This window comes from Lepidochelys kempii, chromosome 7 (assembly GCF_965140265.1).
Source record: "Lepidochelys kempii isolate rLepKem1 chromosome 7, rLepKem1.hap2, whole genome shotgun sequence".
Taxonomy (NCBI): Eukaryota; Metazoa; Chordata; order Testudines; family Cheloniidae; genus Lepidochelys; species Lepidochelys kempii.
In genome coordinates, this window is record NC_133262.1 from 56,731,699 (window position 1) to 56,752,493 (window position 20,795).

At 48.7% G+C, this 20,795-nt stretch overlaps 1 protein-coding gene across 1 annotated transcript; it reads right to left on the reverse strand.

Annotated features, from left to right (window-relative positions):
• On the reverse strand, positions 1-19,390 carry ELOVL3 (ELOVL fatty acid elongase 3). Its single transcript, XM_073352961.1, has 4 exons — positions 19,139-19,390; positions 7,762-7,893; positions 4,629-4,780; positions 1-4,083 (listed from the first exon to the last, which is right to left on the reverse strand). The coding sequence occupies exons 1-4, from the start codon at positions 19,243-19,245 to the stop codon at positions 3,662-3,664; spliced, it is 813 nt and encodes a 270-aa protein (XP_073209062.1). The 5' UTR covers positions 19,246-19,390; the 3' UTR covers positions 1-3,661.
• Between the last annotated feature and the right edge of the window lie 1,405 nt (positions 19,391-20,795).

Consider the following 20,795-nt stretch of genomic DNA (forward strand, 5'->3'; position numbering starts at 1 on the left):
AGTGATAAAAACCATACACTTTATTAACCAAATTCACATGTCACACAGTAACTATTTCAGATGCAGTTGGAGTGGATTTGTAGATCTGGTTCAGAGACATTTTCATTTCTTTGCTGTTGGCTGTTTTGCAAGTCTTGTAACAACCAGGACAAACACCCAGACAGCTTCTTCCCACCTTTCTACAGCTTGCCCTGGTCTTGGGGGATGGGTATACCTGCAAAACTCATTGAAACTGAGGGGAGTCATAGGTGCGCCGCACTTCTACAAGGCCCCCATGTAACACTGCAGTAAGCTAGAGATGGATTCTGCAGAACTCCAGGGGCAGGGAGGCAGCTGCAGGCAGAAGCAGCATTTGGTGAATTAACTGAGGTTATTTAATATAAATATGAATAATACAATCAGCATAGTGTTCCTTATTTAATTCTACACTGCCACCCAGTTTGCCCTGTGCTGCAGAGCTCCAGAATGAAGATGTAGCAATTGTCAAGAGGAAACTGACACTTTAGGAAGCTGGGTAGGATGAAACTGGAAGGAAGGTAGTTTGGAATTGCAGAACAAGCAGTTTAGCTGGAAGTTTCTTCCCAATTAACTTTCACATCACTGACCAATGACATTTAAACTGCTGTCATTAGATTTCAGAGTGTACATCCATCTGAGCTAAATAAGGTGTTAACTCAGAGCTATTGCTTTGGCTGTCTGTAGACTGAGGCAGACAGTACTGCACCACTTTACATTCAGTTCAGATTAATGTTTTCTTCATAATTAACACCCAGAAACTTAAAAATGAAAGCTTTGATTTGGCTGCATAATTCTGTACTAGGAAAGACTGCAGAAAGTTTCGATGCTGTAGAACAGGGGTTGGCAACCTATGGCATGCGTGCCAAAGGTGGCATGTGAGCTGATTTACAGTGGCACTCTGCTGCCAGCCCCGGGTCCCGGCCCTGCTCAGCCCGTAGCCAGCCTAGATGGACAGAACCCCAGGCTGGCAGCGGGCTGAGCAGGGCCAGCAGCTGGGACCCCACCTGGCAGGGGCCTGTGGACAGAACCCCAGACCGGCAGCGGGCTGAGCCACTCAGCTTGCTGCTCGTCTGGGGTTCCGTCTGCCGCCCCCACTGCCGGTCTGGGGTTCCGTCTGCTGGCCCCTGCCAGCCAGCGTCCCGCTCAGCCCACTGCCAGTCTGGGGTTCCGTCTATCAGCCCCTGTAAATATAAAATGTATTGGTGGCACACGAAACCTTAAATTACAGTGCATAAATGAAGACTTGGCACACCATTTCTGAAAGGCTGCTGACCCCTGCTGTAGAAGAAGCTGGGCCCTGCTAGTTACTTATAATAAATGTATTGCTATTAAAGCTAGCATCACCAAAACCCTTTTGCAGTGTCAGGATGCAAGTCCCAAGGGGAGGGGTTTCTGGAGCGAGCTTCCCCCAAGCAGAGATCAGTGCAGTGGCAGCTGCTCAGCACCCTCCAGTAAGGGGTGAATTCTCTTCCAGCATTGCCATCCAGACAGGGAATCTGAAAGAGGTTGCATGCCGAGGTGCAGTGGAAGTCAGCAGCAGAACAGCTGAGGAAGCGTAAATTGATTCCATTGAAATAGAAAGAGCAGCTTAAATCCTGAAAATCCATATTCCTGGTTAAACACGGTACTAGAGTCAGTGTCTTAGCAAGGGAACCTGGACCCCAAAGATTCCTGGCTTCATTAACACTCATTGCTGTTTCTCCAGGGACTCTTACCCTTTATTTTCCCGTTCAAGGAAGAGGACACTGGTTATCTTCAATCACAAGTCACAGCATGCCATGAAGAGATGAGCTTCACCAATCTTGATTTTAGGAGGAAAAACTCTCTTGCCTCCAACAGTTTACAACATAAAGCAGCTTTTGTCTTGGTGTCCCCTGGGAGTTAGTGATCAGGGCTTCAGCCTCCTCCAGTGGCACAGCTGCCTGAAACAGACAGGTGCTTTGACTAGAAAGGCAATTCCTGCGATGGAAGTTGGGGGCTAGGAGGAGGGGCTGCATTACACAGTGACAAGTCTTTGCGCAATGTTAGTCTTCAGAACACTTTACAGACAGTAAGCCTCAAACCCCATGGGAGGTAGGTCAGTATCGTTCCCCATTTTACAGGTGGGGAAACTGAGGCACAACATGGTGAAATGATTTGCTAAAGGCCACAGAGAGAATCTGTTAGAACTAGGGCTGGTACCCAGGCCTGCACACAGACCTCAATTAATAAAGCATCAGGAGCTTTAAATTGGCCCACTGAGATTAGCAGCTCTACCAGTATTCCAATCGGAGCAGTTCCCTGTACTCACAATGCAGAAAGAAGGTTTTTAAAAGTGCAGCCAGTGTACATTAACTCCAAGGTCCAGTTTGGGGACAACCCTTCCAGTCTCATGAGGGGCATTGGTATTTCGGCTCCAGGATCACAAAGCCAGATTTAAACACCATCTTTGCCCATCCGCTATTAAAAGTTGAGGTAATTACAAGTGGCAGGATGTCAGAGGGGGAACATCTAGGCAAGCAGCCCAGGCACACATATTCATACCAAAGTGAGCATCATGAGGAGTTAAGTGAGACCATCACTGGGGTGAGATCAATTTTTGAGCTAGTTACTTGGAGCTCTGGCCTCTGGCTTTTAGCAGCAGGTCCCAGGGCTTTTCATTTCCTGCAATTAGCACATGGGAGAGTCGGGAGGATCTTCATTCTGCCCTAGATAGGCAGTCTAGATATGTACTGGGTCAGCTGGGGACTGTCCCTTTGCCCTCTTGCCCAGTTGGGGTTCACAGTTCTAACCCAGAAAAGAGGAGAATTCTTGTCATGCAAGAGAAAAATGAAATGCCAAGTCAAGTCAGCTAGCTTGGGGGAGCAGGAGAACCCTTAATATAAGGTCAGTACCTGTGAGCTTTCAACCCCTTAGTTCAAGCCCCCTGGACTCTAAGCCAATCAGGACAACCAAGGCTTCCCAGTTGTTACTGAAACCTCCCCTCTATCTCCTGCAAGGAACTGGCCAGGGGATAAAGATTTAGGTACTTTTCCCATTCAGTGCAGCCACCATTGCCATGTCCTGCCCCAGCAAGTTGTTGAATTCAAGGGTCTCCCTCTAGCTGGCAATAGCACCCAATCTTGGGCTCCCAACCCTCTCCTGCAGAACCGGTATGGCCAGCCATTGTGCAAGAGGCATGCAACCACCCCTTGTGTGTGAAGCTCATGCCAGGGAGCAGACACTCCTCACCCTTAAGAAAGTTTGGCCTTTGAGAACAGAAGGGAAGATTAGCTCTGTGCAAGAGACGCACAACACAACCTGGGGGGTGGTGGGGGAGGATGGATTGGCAGGACAGAAGAGGGAGAACCTGAAATTTAGTGATGGGTTCTTGATACTCCTCCAACCCTTTCTCTCTGGCATTCACAGCCTCTCCAGTTCTCTTCCCCCATCCCTCTAAAGACTGCAGAGCAAAGAGCACTCAGGCTTTGGCTGGAAGGCCCAGGGAGCAGCCCCCTCCGAGGCAGATACTGATGCCTCTTCATAGGTCCAACAGCAGAAGTACTGGTAGCAATCAATTTCTTCCCCCCCAGCTTCATCACACCAGGCCTGTAATGCGCTGGAGAGCCAACAGCCTAGGGAGCAGGAGTCCCAGCAACTCCCAGCAGCACTCCTCCCACTAGTGTTAGTCCCCTTTTGTTTTGCCCCTCCCCTTAAAGTATGCCTCACAGAAGAAGTGACAGAAGAGCACCAGGTAGCTGAGATACATTATGGACGACCAGAAGAATTGTTCCCAGGAGGTTGAGCAGATGCCATCCTGCATCCAGGAGTATGCCATGATGCTCACTGCTGTGCCCATCACCATCTGCAGGATCTGGGTAACGGTGATCACCATGGCAAATGGGCGTGGCACCCTCAAGCCCGCTGCCCGCACTGTGTAGTAGGAGTACATGAAGGCGTGGACACCGTAATTCATGGTCATGAACCAGCCGCCACCGGCTACCATGTCCTTATAGGCATACCAGGTGTAGAGCAGCACTGTGACGTGGTGGTACCAGTGCAGGAAGATGAGCCGTTGCTTCCGGAGAATGATGAACACCGTGTCACCTTGGGAGACAGACATCACTGGTCAGATAAGGCAAAGCAGCTGATGTGTTTTCAGGGTGCAGCGAAGAGATAAATCCATCACCTCACTCAACCCAACCAGAAATTTTATTCAGCCCAGATTATTTCCATGCTCCAAGAGGACAGACAGCCCCTCCCCCGTCAAACATGCAATGCTGCACTGAGAGAAGTAACACCATACACCTCATGGTACTGACATTTACCCACCCCTTCTCCCTTCAGTCAAAAAGGTAGTGGCAGGGTCTGGATTTGAATCCTAACTGACAGTCCTGCGTCTTATCCTGAAGTCCTCCTTCCTGTGTAAGTGACCATGCTGGGGGGACTGAGCTAGACTGAGGTTACTTGGGAGGTCACAGGATAGTGCTACACTGTCTGCATTGAGCTGCAGTGGATTAGAACAAGGGAGACAACTTAGACTGGCTGAATCAGCCCCTCCTATGAAGGATGGAGCCCTTTAGAGAGTCTGCCTGTAACAAGGGAAGAGTTTATAACCACGTCAAATAAAGCAAAGGAGGTTTTACACTCACCCAATTCCGGTACTTTGCTTAGGACAAACATATATGCCCAGAACTTGCTGACAGGGCCATTATAGAAGCCTGGATCACACACAGATCGCTTAAATCCACTGGTGGAGAGGACAAATCCCATGTATCCCCATGTCCTCAGGGTACCGATGATACTGCAAGAGAGCCATATGAGCATCATAGGACATGATTAAATCACACAAGGAAGGCTGATTTCTCCCCCCACAGAAACTCTGTCAATTCCATCCCCTCCACAGGAGAAGTAGGAAGCCTAAGTAATCAGCCTCCTGCCCTGCTGGGTGACAGATACTGCATTTACTCCAGTTACTGATCCTCCTTGTCTTGGGAAGCATAGATTTGAATACCCTGGCTCGCTAGCAGAACTACTTGGCCCTACTCAGACAGGGGCAGCCATCCATCCAGCCACAGGTCCCCAGGCAGCTCTGCCAACACATTTCACTCCTGAGCCTGCAGCACCCCCTGCCCAAGTCCTACTCCAAATTCTTCCAGGGCACCTCAACAGTGAACTACCACACGCTCCGATATTCCAGTCTCTTCTCACCAGCTCTGCTCATACCTCTGAGCTGGAGTTTCAGCACATCGGGACAGGCGTGGGCCTCAAATGAGCAAAGGATACAAAAACCACTACACATCTGAAGCACAACTAGAAGTCTGAATTAGACAAAGAGCCACCAACTCAACTTGCTCATCTCAGCCCCTACAATCAACATGCACAAATGCCATTCTAAAGATTCACTGCCTAACCCGGTTCCTAGTGTCCATAAGACACGCTGCAGAACTCCATGCACACATGACATAGAGAGCTATGTGATGTGTGGTTCTGATCTGACTGGAACTCGATGTCACCAGTGCTAGATGGCTGGCTCAGTTTACAGACTGAGAAGTGATCTAAGAGTTTGTGCTGCAGGGCAAACCCCAGCTGGGATCTCAAAAATCCATTTCTTAACAGCTGCATGACTCTGCACTGCTGGCAGGAATCAACACTTGTTTGGGTCTGGAAAGTGAACAGCACAGACTTTGGGGTCTGCTATATGCTAGAAATACTAACTAGATTACACAATAAGGAGCCATGTTTTAACCCTGGTAGATACCTAGGCTAAGCCATGGTTCCCCTCTCCTTCTCCACACAGCAAGAAATCAAGAGGTTGACAAATGTATTTAAACACAGCAGTTTTTTCCACTTCACACAGAGCTTGTCTAAGCTACAAAAGTTGACAGGGACAGCTAAGCAAGTCCTGAACACGGTTTAGCTGCAAGTGCAGACTAATTGCATTCAGCACCATTTTAGAAACTGAAGCTTAGAGGAGGCCTTCGCTAGAGCTGAGTTAAGAATGGATTTTTTCGGTTCAGTGGCCGAAACAAAAAGCAACCCCCCCAAAAAAAAATTGTTTTAGAATTAACAAAAAAACTGACACTTTTGTTCTTTCTTGCAAAATGAAAATGGAAAAAAAATCATTTCCAGTCAAATGAAACATTTTGTTTAACCTGGAAATTTTCATTTCTTTATTTAGGGTGTTGTTTTACTCATCTAAAAAGTTTTGAAACAAATCTAGCGACATTTCAAAATGAAACAAAGTCAAAGCCTTTCATTTCAAAAGTGTTAGAACAAACCATTTTGACTCAGAAATTTCTTTTTATTCATTCAGTGCTATTTGCTTAATTTGATCCAAATTCGCAAATAGTTTCAGTTGCCCCCAAACTGCATTTTTCAGCGAATAAACTATTTGGCCAAAAAGTACCATGTAGCTCCTGTCTTGCCAGCATCCACCCCAACTAAGGCAACCCTCTTGAGAGCTGAGCCACTTGTAGTGAGCTTTTCAGGAAAAAGCTAATGTACACAAAGGATTGGAGCCGTAACTGCATGGCTGAGTAGGAGAGCTTCTGAATATCACTGGTGTGATGACCAACAGCAGGCTGAAAGCAGTCTGAGTTGATGTAAGCAGTTGTGGTTTTTCCACCTAGAACTGCCTTGTCAGAATGACACCACCAATAAAATGTCACACAAGAGATAAGAAGCGAGGACTGTATCACAGCAACCCTGTGTATGCAGAAAGCCTTGAGTTTGTATACATGATGCCAGGCAATGGCTCCTGGGAAACCAAGACAACAAGAGAAGTGAAGAATACGTGCTCCCTGCCCCACCTTCAGCTTCAAGTACTTTGAAAGAGACGCTCATGCAGGCCAAAAAGTACCCCTTAAACTTGTGGGCTGGCTACCCAAAGCTGTCAGTCATTAAAGTGGGGATATGGCTTCAGAATGGTTGTGCATGGACTATCAGTACCAGAGCTTGTATGTGTCAGGACACTGCATAGCAAGGTGTCATTCCAGCTTCTCACATCTTTCCCTACCTCCTCCACCCTTACGTGGACCACGCAGGCCAGTCAGAATCCAGCATCACTCCCAGCCAGCTCCATCCCCCTCATGCTTCAGCATCTTACATCAATTAATCTCATGAGGATGATGGTCTCACTCTGCCAAACCAGCCAGAGCTGCAGTAAACAGGTGCTGAGAGGAGTGTGAGAAAACTGAAGGATCTTGGCTTGGAGACAAATTACAGAGCAAAGCTATGGTTGAGTCATTCTCAGCAGGCTCCTATCAGAGTCCCCACAGAGTTGCCAGCACAGTTTATAGACTACTTAAAGACAAAGAACTGAATCTTTTACACAGAGACCTTAGATGGAAGATTCTTATCTCACTTTTATGGTCTATGTGTGGCTGAAACTTCAAAAATAATACCTCGTTCACAAAAGAAATGCGTTTAACATAAACCATCTCATCCTTGCTGTTTTGCTATTCAGCTTTTATCCTCACTGCTGCAAAAAAGACCCTTCTCCCCCCATTTTGGGATCACTTCTACAGGGTTAGGAAACTGGGGTGGGCGGGGGGAAGGAAGGTTTTAAAATAAGGACTAAAATTAAAGCCCCATGGCCAAGCTGGGAGTGGGGAATTATCTGTGGTTCAGCAGTTTATCAAAAACCTATTGCCCCTTCTGAGTTAGCATCCCACGAGGAAATGCCTCCATGTCTCTCTCCAGGGTCAGCTGACATGGTGGGACTCTACGGCTGCCCAGTAACCACCAGCAGCAGCAGAATAAAGCAAGAGATGCCGTTCTTACCTGAACAGGGCCAGGCTGAGTGACCACAGGACCAGTGGCTTGCGCAGGTCGTACCCTCTCCGCTGCTTCATGACATGCTGGCCTCCAAAGATCAGCAGCACGTAAGCCAAGGCGAAGGAGAAAGATTTACGCCTGTGAGTGGGGAAGAAGAGTTCTCAGACAGGCTGACACGTGGTATAGCACAGACGTGCCCCCTGCTCCTGGTGGGGCCTTTGCTAGCCCAGACAAGGAGGAATCTAATGGAGCCCTGCACTCCTATAGGTATCTGCTGTTCCCCTAGCTGTAGTCACGAGGAGCAGACCTTGACCATAAGTGGAACTGGTAGAAATACCCTTGGTGAGGGAAGGAAAACAAAGGGGATCTCTTACGTTAGGGAGACTTCCACAATGCTGCCCTGCCCCTTCAGATCCCAAGTGAGGGCTCAGCTGGCAAGGATTTTAAGCTGAGAGAACAGGGCAGTTTTATTCATTTACAGATTAGCTCCTTCACTGCAATTTCTGAGGAGGCCAGAGTTTCTTGTTTTGTACCAAGAAGCTCTTAGTACATGGAGGAAAGGGACAGTGTTCTACACAGGCAGCACTGAGGGCTGAACCTCATAACAGACTTGGCTGAAAAACATTATTCTGTTGTGCTGTGACGTGTTCTGGCCTTAGCTTCCCAGATTTGGGACCCAATTTTTGATATTCCATTCATATAATGCAGTCTGATTTAAAAAAAAAAAGGTGGGGGGGGGGAATGACACCTCACAATTCACCAGTCTGGACAAAATCCAGTCCCCTATACTGACTATCAGAATACATTTTTGAAGAATTAAATTATCTTTAAAAAACTAAAGAATTATCTCCGTGGGTAACTAGAGTTTCACAAGCCTTTCCTCCCAGAGTCCTTTACAAAGCCTATACCAGCTCACACAGCCCCACTGAAATGCAGCCCCAGCAGCACACAGTAATGTAACAGGACAGGAAGCTCCTCTTTGGAACCCCTTCTTCAGGTAGTTGAAGGCTGCTATCAAATCCCCCCTCACTCTTCTCTTCTACAGACTAAATAAGCCCAGTTGCCTCAGTCTCTCCTCCTAAGTCATGTGCTCCAGCCCCCTAATCACTTTTGTTGCCCTCCGCTGGACTCTTTAGAAGAAGGATGTGGAAAAACTGGAGTGTGGGGCCCAAAACTGGACACAGTACTCCAGATGAAGCCTCACCAATGCCCAATAGAGGGGAATGATCACGTCCCTCGATCTGCTGGCAATGCTCCTACTTATACAGCTCAAAATGCCATTGGCCTTTTTGGCAACAAGGGCACACAGTTGACTCATATCCAGCTTCTCATCCACTGTCACCCCTAGGTCCTTTTCTGCAGAACTGCTGCCTAGCCATTCGGTCCCTAGTCTGTAGCAGTGCATGCGATTCTTCCGTACTAAGTGCAGGACCCTGCACTTATCCTTATTGAACCTCATCAGATTTCTTTTGGACCAATCCTCTAATTTGTCTAGGTCCCTCTGTATCCTATCCCTCCCCTCCAGCGTATCTACCACTCCTCCCAGTTTAGTGTCATCCGCAAACTTACTGAGGGTACAATCCACACCATCCTCCAGATCGTTAATGATAACAGTCATTTGAGAACAACCACCAGAATGTGCATGCTCCGCACAGCCCACTGACTTAACTCTAGCCATCATATGTCATATCCCCATCCAGGGGCAGAATCAAAGCAACTGGGTCCCTCTTCAACCATGCAGGAAGGATGTCTACATTCCTTTCTCTGATCCTAGGCCAATTCAGCCTAGGTCCAACGTTCTTTAGATTAGCTAGCTTCCAGGACCCACTGCAATGGGCTTACTAGATTCCTGGGCAAAAGAGACATTGCTGCGAGAGAATCCCTGCTCTTTGTCCCAGTATTGTTCGAATTCACACTGCAGTCACAAGGATGCCTGGTCTACGTGGACTGAAAATGCCAGATGTTTTACAGAGATGTTCGATGGATGGAGAGAGGCATTCAGAACAAGCCTCTGGGGATACAGTAGAATTATAGTTTGAAATGTGATCCACGGTATACTAGAGAGGGGACTGTACTCCTACGTCAGGAATCTGTATGAATGGTACTTATGCCTGTCATAAATATAAAGGGAAGGGTAAACCCTTTTAAAATCCCTCCTGGTCAGAGGAAAAATCCTCTCACCTGTAAAGGGTTAAGAAACTAAAGGTAACCTCGCTGGCACCTGACCAAAATGACCAATGAGGAGACAAGATACTTTCAAAAGCTGGGAGGAGAGAGAGAGAGAGAAACAAAGGGTCTGTGTCTGTCTGTATGCTGCTTTTGCCAGGGACAGAACAGGAATGGAGTCCTAGAACTTTCAGTAAGTAATCTAGCTAGGTATGTGTTAGGTTATGATTTCTTTAAATGGCTGAGAAAAGAGCTGTGCTGAATAGAATGACTACTCCTGTCTGTGTGTCTTTTTTGTAACTTAAGGTTTTGCCTAGAGGGATTCTCTATGTTTTGAATCTAATTACCCTGTAAGGTATCTACCATCCTGATTTTACAGAGGTGATTCCTTTACTTCTATTAAAAGTCTTCTTGTAAGAAAACTGAATGCTTTTTCATTGTTATAAGATTCAAGGGTTTGGGTCTGTGGTCACCTATGCAAATTGGTGAGGATTTTTACCAAACCTTCCCCAGGAAGTGGGGTGCAAGGGTTGGGAGGATTTCGGGGGGGAAAGGGCCTGTCCAAACTACGTTTCCCAGTAAACCCAGTTAAAAGTTTGGTGGTGGCAGTGGAAATTCCAAGGGCAAAGGGTAAAATTAATTTGTACCTTGTGGAAGTTTTAACCTAAGCTGGTAAAAGTAAGCTTAGGAGGTTTTCATGCAGGTCCCCACAGCTGTACCCTAGAGTTCAGAGTGGGGAAGGAACCTTGACAATGCCCTAGAAGAATCTGTACTTCAGTTGAAATTCAGGCTACTGCACAAGACTTTCAACCCCAGAGAACTGAGTCCAAGTTAAACTCTACTTAGTTTAACAGCAAAGAGGTTGCAGGTCTCAGGCTGTGGCCTGGTGGGCAGTATACGCCTGGACTGAAGTAGCAGGGAGACTTGGATGCATGAGCAGAGCTGGCTAGCTAGGAAAAAAGCAGGACATATTACAGGTCAGGGCTGTGGTATATTGGCAGAGATGTGCTGCCTTCCCCCCAAACAAAACGAGATTAATAGATTAAAGCTAGAAGAGACTGTTATGACCTGACCTTTTGCATACAACAGGCCACAGAACTTCACTGAGAGAGACCTAGCTCAGCAGGTACTGATAGTGACCACACCACTTGCCCACACTAGGCTTTGCTCTAGCCAGCACCTCCCTTTAAGCACTACATGCTGAAGTTAAAACCAAACAGCATGGCAGAAAATGAAGCTCCCAGCCCACACTAGAGCAGCCCTGCATCATGAAGCCTCCCCTGCCACCCAACTGTATCCAAATCACTGCAAAGGCAGGATTCAGGCAGGGAAGTATCCCTGCACCAGGAAGTGCCAAGGCACCCCGAGTAGTAGTAGTGAACCCAGCTCAGCCAGGGTTAAGCTTCCATGATATCCAGTGTTTGCTAAAGAGGCGGAAGCAGGTTGTTTGTACTGATCAAGAACTGGATTAATCCCTCCTTCCTGCTGAGCCTGCACAGGGGTGTGTACCCAGCAAGCACTGATACTGACAGCTGGTGCCAGAGGCATTGCAGGGGTGAGTCGACATTTCACTGATCTGCAGCACTGCCAACGGCTCTGTGATTCACAGCTTGCGAGTGGAAGAGAGGGGGCTGAATGGCTGCATTTTGTCATCACCCCAAGGGTTCTCTGACAAGACTCTCTGCTCTCGTGAGCTCTGTATCCAAGATGCCAGAGATCCAGCCTGTAATTCAGGAGCACAGGTCTCCACACTCCAGCCATGACACACCCCCCAGCACTATAAACTGCACTGGAATCGGGTTTAACAGAGAAATTCCCCAAATTGTGGTGCAGGGCCCACTGGGCATTTGCTAGTGAAAAGAGCTGGTCACATGGCTCTCACGCCTCTCCTACAACTGCTAAGTTTCATTAGAAGGCATTGAGAAAAATACACTCATACTTCGATGTTACTTTTCCGCCTAAGCGATTGCAGTTGTCAGAGGCATGCTACATGATGCCAAATGGAAGAGGAAGGTATGCAATACGCTCTGGACCCTGCTACGTGAAAGACAGGCAGACAACTCCGGCCACCTCCGCAGAATGGGGAGGCAAGGAAAATGGCAGGTTGTCCCAGCTCATCCTCAAGAGGCCTATCACCCCAGTAAGAAAGGAACTTAAAAATCCCTCACTAACAGGGGAGTGTCAAAGGGTACGGGGACACTGCAAAAATACCCAGTGGCAGTGAGTTTTAGAGCTTGGATCAGCTGACTCTGGTTCATTCTACAGGGCTAAAAATAGCAGTGTAGACATCCCCCTGGGCTGGAGCTGGGCTCTGTGACCCACCCACTTCCCAGGATCAAGCCCTATCGGGAACATCTACACTGCTATGTTTAGCCCTGTAGCATGCGCCCCAGTTCAGTTGACCAGGCTCAGACTTACTGCCACAGATCTTTTTCCTTTTGCAGTGCAGTTGTACCTAGAGGCCAGCTGACTCAGTGAAGAAAATCCCAGTGGGACTAAGGTCATATCTCAGCCACTATCCATGGAACAGTCCAGAAAACACCCCTCTCCACCCTCCACAAGACACCCTAGAGTAAACAGCTACTCCCAGCATTGACTAGTTGTGCATGACGCATGCTGATCTTTGCACCCATCCGTTTCCATTCCTGCCTACGTACTGAACTCCTGCCAAGTGCTGCCAACATGGAAGCTGCAGAACACAGATGGGGTTGAATACCAGACCCACATCAGCCTGAGCAGCCCCAGCAGAACACTCTGGTAGTGGTTTGTGTGCAACTTCATCTTCAATATCAAGGAGGACTGCTGTATGCAGTGGGCGATCTGGTAACCTCACAGACATGTACGCTGATGAGTCAACATAATCCCCTCTCAAGGGGCTGAGCTCATTTGCTAGAAGACTTCACACACTCCTCACCCTACTGGAGTGAGACAGGTCTGAGAAACAGTTCAAGCAATACTGTTGCCCACACCAGCTCTAAGGCCCAAGATTCAGCTGGCAATTCTCCTGCCTCCCACCCCAAACCCAGCCTCCCAGGCTATTCCAGCTGGGCGTTCAGTCCCATGGGAGCAGTGAAATCCATGGGATCTGGGTTCCACCAAGGATGAACTGAGCCCAACAGGCCCAGAAAGGAGTGTATCTGTGGATGGTAAGAGTGGACAGAAGTTTCCTATTAAACAGAAGGACCCTTGTGCCAGGGTCAAAAGAGAAGGACGATGCTCCAGTTCCTCATGAAGCTCAAGTTACATCCACAGAGTTGCAGCCAATATGAAGCCGCTCACACTAACACACGGTAGTAGCCATCACTAAGCAGTATTTTAAGCAGCCTGGTGATACTGAAGCCCCCTGTGGCTATACATAAATATAATACCAAGTGAGCTCAGGGACGCATTGTATTAGGCTCTCAACATACCGAGGAGATGGCCCTTGTCCTGGTGAGACAAGAGTGACCAAGGGCAGGCTGGAAGTACTACTAGATACATTTAAGAGATGGGAAACTGAGTCAGATTAAGCAACGTACTTGGTCACACCTAGTCTGAGGCAGAGCTGTCTTCTCAATTCCTAATCCAGTGCTTTGACCACAAGACCATCTTTCCTGGTTCAGCAGCATTGCCTGGTATCGAGCAGAACCATCAGCCAATCCCAACACACAGTCAGCCACCAGGAAAGGGGCCTCCTTCACAAGAATACTTATCAGGCACTTTCATTTTATAAGTCTGAATTTGAACTCTAATCCAGCTCTCAGTGCTGGCAGTATAGGGGTGTGAAGCAGATCTCGGACACCAGGGGGTGTATGTGGCACAGCACACTTGGGCCAACCAGCATCTTACCAGTTAAGACAATGCCACATGTTGGACAGCCATGACCAGGAGGGAGTTAGATTGATTTCTCTCCTACAAGCCACTGCCTCATTTTGAGGAAGTGACGTCTCAAAAGCAGGATGGCAGACAGTTCAAGAAGAAGGGCATGTGTTAATTTCACAGGGCAAAGATGCTCTCTCTACTCCAAATGAGCCACTGCCAATGCAAACAACTTAGGCCTGCTATGTCCTAACCAAGCCACCAATACTACCCCAGTCAGGCCAAGTTGCCATTTGAGCTGTAATTGATCGCTTACAAAATCACAGTAACATAAAGAAAGGTGATCGAGAAGGTATAGAAAAGAGATTGAATATGTATTAACAAAAGAGGGCTGCTGCTCTGACCCAAGGACTCTGCTGAGGTCACAACTTGCAAACAAGAGGAGTTTGAAACCAGAAGTTAGACAAACTTGATGGATTGGAAGTCACACTGAACTGGGACTCTAGAGAATGAGAAAGATCATGGGCTCCTGAGGTGTTTGCTTGGGAAATATCCAAAGGCCTCTTCTTTGTTCCAGAATCCTCCAGGTTCACAGGGGAAAGATGGAGCCATCCAGGTGTCAACATGTCAGTGAGGACATTGGACCATCACGGCCGAACCAGTGAGGACCCCAATTTGATTAATGGAATCTTCCACTATTTCTCTCCTAGTGCGGAGATCAGCTGTACTGCATGGCATCAGCACAATGGCATGAAGCAGCCTAGCTTGCCCGAGAGAAACCAAAGAAAGAGGCACCTGCCAAAACCTGCCAGGGCTCAGAGGTGTTACACACATTGGCCACAATAGGTGCATGAGCTGTCTGTGACTGACTTGTGAATGTCAACAGACAGCCATTCTTCTCCATCCTGCTCTCTTTAGTCTGTTAAAGGCAAGAGTAACTTAATAGCAAACAGCGAGTTCAAGGTCCAGCAACAGAATTAACCTTTCCCCCATCCCACACAAGGAGGGCTCTAAGGCCTGGTCTACAGTGGGGGCGGGGGGGAAAAATCGATCTAAGTTATGCAACTTCAGCTACTTAAATAATATAGCTGAAGTTGATGTACTTAGATCTACTTACAGTGTCTTCACTGCGGTAAGTTGACTGCTGACGCTCTCCTGTTGACTCCACCTGCGCCTCTCACCCCGGTGACTCCACCGGGGTCAATGGGAGAGAGCTCGGTGGTTGATTTATCGCGTCTAGACTAGACGTGATAAATTTACCCCCGCTGAATTGATCACTGCCCATCGATCCAGGGGTAATGTAGACAAGCCTTAAGGCAGTGGTTTTCAAACTTTTTCCTGGTGATCAAGTTGAAGAAAATTGTTGATGCCAGTGACCCAGTGGAGCTGGGGATGAGGGGTTTGGGAGGGGCTCAGGGCTGGGGCAGAGGGTTGGAGTGCGGGGTGAGGGCTGTGGTCAGGAATGAGGGGTTCAGGGTGTGGGAGGGGGCTCTGGGCTGGGGTGCAGGCTCTGGAGTGGGGCCAGAGATGAGGGCTTTGGTGTGTAGGAGGGGGCTCTGGGTTTGGGGAGGGCTCAGGGCTGGGGTACGTGAATGGGCACAGGAGAGGTGCACAGGCTTACCTGCGGCGGCTCCTGGTCAGCAGCGCAGCAGGGGTGCTAAGGGAGGCTTCCTGCCCGCCTTGGCACTGCAGACTGCACTGCACCCCGCAAGTGGCCAACAGCAGGTCCGGTTCTTAGGTGGAGGTGCACAAGTGGCTCCACGCGGCTCTTGCCCACAGTCACTGCCCCCCTCTACAGGCACTGCCCCCCAGCTGTGTGGAGCCTGTGCTCAGGGTGGAGTCAGTGCACAGAGCCCCATGGCTCCCCCGCCTAGGAGCCGGACCTGCTGCTGACTGCTTTTGGGGCACAGCACAGTGTCAGAACAGGTAGGGACTGGCCTGCCTTAGCTGGGCAGCACCACTGATGGTATTTTTAACTGCCCAGTTGGCAGCACTGACCAGAGCTGACCCAGTGCCTTATATTCTGCGACCCAGCACTGGGTCGCGACCTGCAGTTTGAAAACCACTGCTCTAAGGGACTTTGGTAAGAAACTCTAAGATAAGGGACGAATAGACACTCTCTGAAAGAGGACTTTGGTGAGTTTTGCATAAGATTTGTTTTGTGAATAACTGTTTAATTTTGATTTCAAAATGCTTGGTTTCATTTTGAATTCTTCCATCTATTCCATTAATAAACTTAGCTTTGGGATGAATCTCTCACCCTCTCCCATAGCATTTTTGCCATGGGACTAAGCAAGCGAAGGTTTCTCCTCCAAATGTAAACCATGCTTTCATAATTTAACATTGTGTTAATGACACTGTCACTGCATCCATGACAACCAGCCCATTCATTCCATCAAATGCTTACAACGGTTCACCACAAAGTAATCAAATGCTCTGGCATTTTGAGAAGACACCCCTCTCCAAGAAAGTTTCACTCTGAGCCTCTCCCAATCATGGCCTAAATCCTTCTAAACTGCACTACACCAAGAACAAACAAATTAAGTTTGCTCCAGAGATGGTTACCAACCCTGTATTTTTCAGGAGCTGAAGGAGAGTCTGTGTAAGCTAAAAACCTGGTCTCTCTCACCAACAGAAGTTGGTCCAATAAAAGAGACTACCTGACCCCACCTTTGTCTCTCTCTCCCAACCCATATTTCCATGCTAGGAACCAGGAATGCACAATAGATGTCCAAATGGAAACAGGGTGTGGTCTAGTCTTTTAGAATTAGCATTCCCAAAGAGCAAGCCACTATTTTTACCCCAGGTTCAGGGAGAGATTTTGAAAAGGGGAGTGTGTGTGCTGTGGGTATTTGTCATCTAATCTCAGCATGCAGAAGAAATATTTATGAAGTTCAATACAACTCAGATGTTTTAAGTTCTGGTGTCAAATTAGCTGGACCTAAACCAAAACCCTGGATGCAAACCACTTCAGGCCTTTGGGGGTTTAGAATCCTGACAAATCTTGTGGCTCAGTGCAAATCTTAGCAGGCCAGGAAAAGCCTATTGGCTGCCAGCCCAGAAATACCAAGTGTGGACAAATCAAATGCAGCTGCAACCTGTCACCCCACATGAGAAGATCCTGGTTATGTCAATTTGCATGTGGCTGAACTGAAGATGCAAACGAAACATGGCCTCCTAGTTCTACTCAAGTTTCCCTGTAAATTCCAACTGCAGAAGTGAATGGATTTCCCTGTTTCATGGAGTAACTCCTCCTCTGGCCGGTTACATTGCAACCGTACTACCCTACGAGGCTAGCAGCATACAGGCTCTTCCTGTTATGAGGCATGGCATGGGATGACGCTGCTGTTCAGCAGCATGTGCGAGAAAGAGTCAGGAGAGCAGTTTTCATTTTCAGCCTCAAGCTAGATGTGCTTGTCAGTTGACACATCAGAGTTTTAAGTACAGATCAGTCCAGTAATTTTCCCTTAGGAAAGGGACAAAAATGACTTCATGACACACCCTTGCCACAAGAAAAAAAAAATATAGCACCATGTTTTCTTGTCAGACATATAGGTTATCCTATACCACATTACCTCATTAGAAGTTTCCTAGCATGCAGAAAACTTTGTAATCTTGGGAAGACACACTTTCAGGAAGTATAACAGTGCTGTGTGGAATCAGCAGCTGCTCCAAGCAGGGGACATCCCTCTCCCACACACTATCCTCATCTCCCAGAATAGTCGATGGTACATTGTTCCGGTCCTCTGAAATACCAATATACCATAACCGCCCCATGCAATCACTAACCTCCAAACCTGCAGGCCACCGAGCTCTGTAAACTAAACATTGGCAATGCCCACTAAACCCTGTCTGTGTCTGAGGCAAAGCCCCCAGATCCAGATTCATTTTATTAGAGAAGATCTGGGGCCATAATTTTTATAACACCTTAAATAACAGGCAAGACCTCGGTGATTGTTTTACATGTTCTACCTAAAGGGTCACCTGAGCAAGGCTATTCAAAAAGCCAGAGAGCAAGCACATTAAGTCCAAGTATGATGCAGGAAGCTTCTCTCCAAATACAGTTCTACCACCCCACCCCTAAATTCTGACCTACAGCAGCCCCTCCTGTTCCAGTCTTGGGGACAACCCTGGTCAAGGGCAAGCCCCTACATACAGAACTCAGGACCTCACACACAGACGGACTGTATTAGAAGGCTCTTTAAAGGTTATTTGTAACTGTTTTGTTTCAAGCTGCTGCTCTTCACCCTAAAATCTTTCTGCACTCAGCAAATGCAGATTTGGTTAAGCAATCTCTGTACACTAGGTAAAATGGCTGAGTCATTATCACTATTATTGCTACTCTAAAGGTGCTACTTAGGGTACGTCTATACAGGGATAGAAGACCCACAGCAAGGCTGGCAGCTGGCCTGGGTCAGCTAACTCAGGACTAAAAATCGCTGTGTAGACGTTCTTTTTACAATGTATGTTTGTGTCAAGGGAAGAAAGAGAGTTCAAACAAGAATTGAGTATAAAGATGCTGCTCTCGAACATCTCCTTTGAGACACAGAAAACAATTGCACATTGAATGATGTTTTATGAAATCTAGCAATTGTTCACTAATCTTGTACAATGGGTTTCACTATTCAAGCCAGTAGCATAAGAAGTTTAATTCTTGGCTCTCAAAAGGACCTCAGAGGCATAGGTTTATGAAGGTGTTGAATATGAAACTTTCACCAGCAATTTTAACTCTAAATGCATACTGAAGTAAACAGGGTAGTTAACCTAGTTTTATTTCAGGACAGTTGCTCTATTAACTGAGTTGCATCTCCTTCTGGAAGGCTATATGGATTTGGCTTTTGTATCTGCTCAGTTTTTCATTCAGATTATAGTTTTGTTTCCTATTTTACAATCTAGCACCTCTTTCCCAAAAGATTGACAGAAGCTACAGGTACACATTCTTCTGAGTTGGGTCACAGATTATAAAGCAAGAAAGGACCACTGTATTAGTCTGACCCCCTGCATAACCAGCCTCTTACAGGACTTCCCCGATTAATTCCCATTTGAACTAGAGGAGCAGATCTCTTAGAAAAGACCCACTCCAGTGATGGAGAATCCACCAGGAGACCCTTAGTAAATTGGTCCAGTGGTGGATTACCCTCACTATTAAAATCTGTGCCTCTGAACGTCACGTCCAGCTACCAGCCTTGCTTACATGAGGCCTCAGCTTCATGGAGCATCTCCGGGCTGACGCTAGGGTTTGCACCCCTTCCTGCCTGCACGGGGCGCTCCGGCCACTCGCTCGCTTTAGCGCTGCTCGGCTCGGTGTAGCAGACGGGTCCCCGCTGCTGCGCCGCAGGCTCCAGTCCAAGGTACTGGCCAGCCCGACCAACCCCACCCCAGCCCCGCGGAGCCAGCCCGCCGCCCCGGCAGCGCTCACCAGTTCTCCCGCATCCACTGGATCGCCTGCAGCTCGTCGAAGCGCCGCTCGAAGTCGTACTCCTGCGGGCGGCGCAGCGCGGAGAGGTTGGCGCCCAGCAGCTCCATGCTGGAGAGGCTCGGGGCTGGGGCCTGCAGGAGCAGGGGGGTCGGGGCCGGGGCAGGTCGCACCGGGCCCTGCAGAGGGAGGCCGGCGCGGGAAGAGAAGGAGCCGCCGGCCGCAGCCAGGCTGCAGGTGACGCGCTCCCGCCGCCAGCTCAGCCAATTGATACAGCTTAGACCCCGCCCCACCTGCAGCCGCGCGAGCGGCCCCGCCTACCTACCTCATGACTGACAGGCGGCTGCGCGCGCCCCCCCCGCCGCCGCCGCCGCCGCCTGGGTCCAGGCTGCCTCTCCCTTTCCGCACCGGCACAAGGCTGCAGCCTGGTCCTTCCCCCGCCCCCGCCCCCGGCCGCGCTGCTCGTCTGAGACGCCCAGCCCTGCTACCCGCAGAGCCGGACCCGGACCCCACACCGGGCACTGGCAGCAGGAAGCTCGCAGCCTACTTATCTGTCGCCTCCCCCAAACTGCTGCTGGCAATTATGTCTAAATCAGAGGGGCCAGAGTCCTTGGCCCTGTAAAGGTGATTTCCCTTCAGTTACACTAGTACAGGGCCTTTATCCTCAGAAGCCCCAACCCCTAGAAGGTAGCCATCAGTTCCCCCACCCAGTACCTGATACCCTCTCTGACCCAGGCTGCCCTTTCTCTAGCCACCCCCACTGTCTCATTAACATGCACTCCCTTTCAGAGGGCCTGTTAACTCCAGTGGTTGCATTAGTTGATCCAACAACGTATCATCCAAACAATATACATAGCATATGGATGAGGATTAGGAAGAAATTTACCCTACAGGCACTTAGAGACCAGTTGTCTGCTATGGGCTGTTTTGCGCCTTACTCTGAAGCATTTGGTCTTTGCCACCCCCAGAGACCAGACAGACCCCTGGACTAATCAGTATGGCAGTTCATACATTTGAAAACAATGACCATAAGCAAGATTCTTGGAACACAATGTGCACACTACATCACCAGTCATGTTACCTTTTCTGCATCCTAAACCCCATACGTTGTGTGTTTGCTATTTTGAATAAGCTCTCAAGCGTAAGGACCATGTCTTCACACTTGTCAGAAGGGTGGCCTCCCCTTGGTGCAACACAAATAAGGCTCACAGCACTGAACAGGTTTGCACTAAACTGACTGATCTTCAAACGCAAGAAGCAGAATGATGTAGAAACAATTATACAAAAGGTCAGTGTAGGGCCGTCCCTAGATATTTTGGTGCCCTACACAGCCCTCTCCCCCCGTGGGAAACCGCCCCCCAACACGAGCTGGCAGAGCAGAGCGGGCTGGGGCTGGGTGACGGGTTGCTCCATTTCCTGCTGCCCAGCGATTGAAGAGTGGGCACGACCCTGCACTCATGGGGCAGCGGGAAGTGGAGTGACCTGGCCCCAGCCCACTCCACTCTGCTCCCCTTGCCCCAGCCTTGGGACTTGGGGGGCAGGCAGGAACCGCCCCCCAGCTCTCACTGGTGGCACGGCTAGGAGCCAGGGGAGCAGAGCGGGCTGGGGCCAGGTCGCTTCACTTACTGCTGCCCGGTGAGTGCTGGGCACACCCGACTCC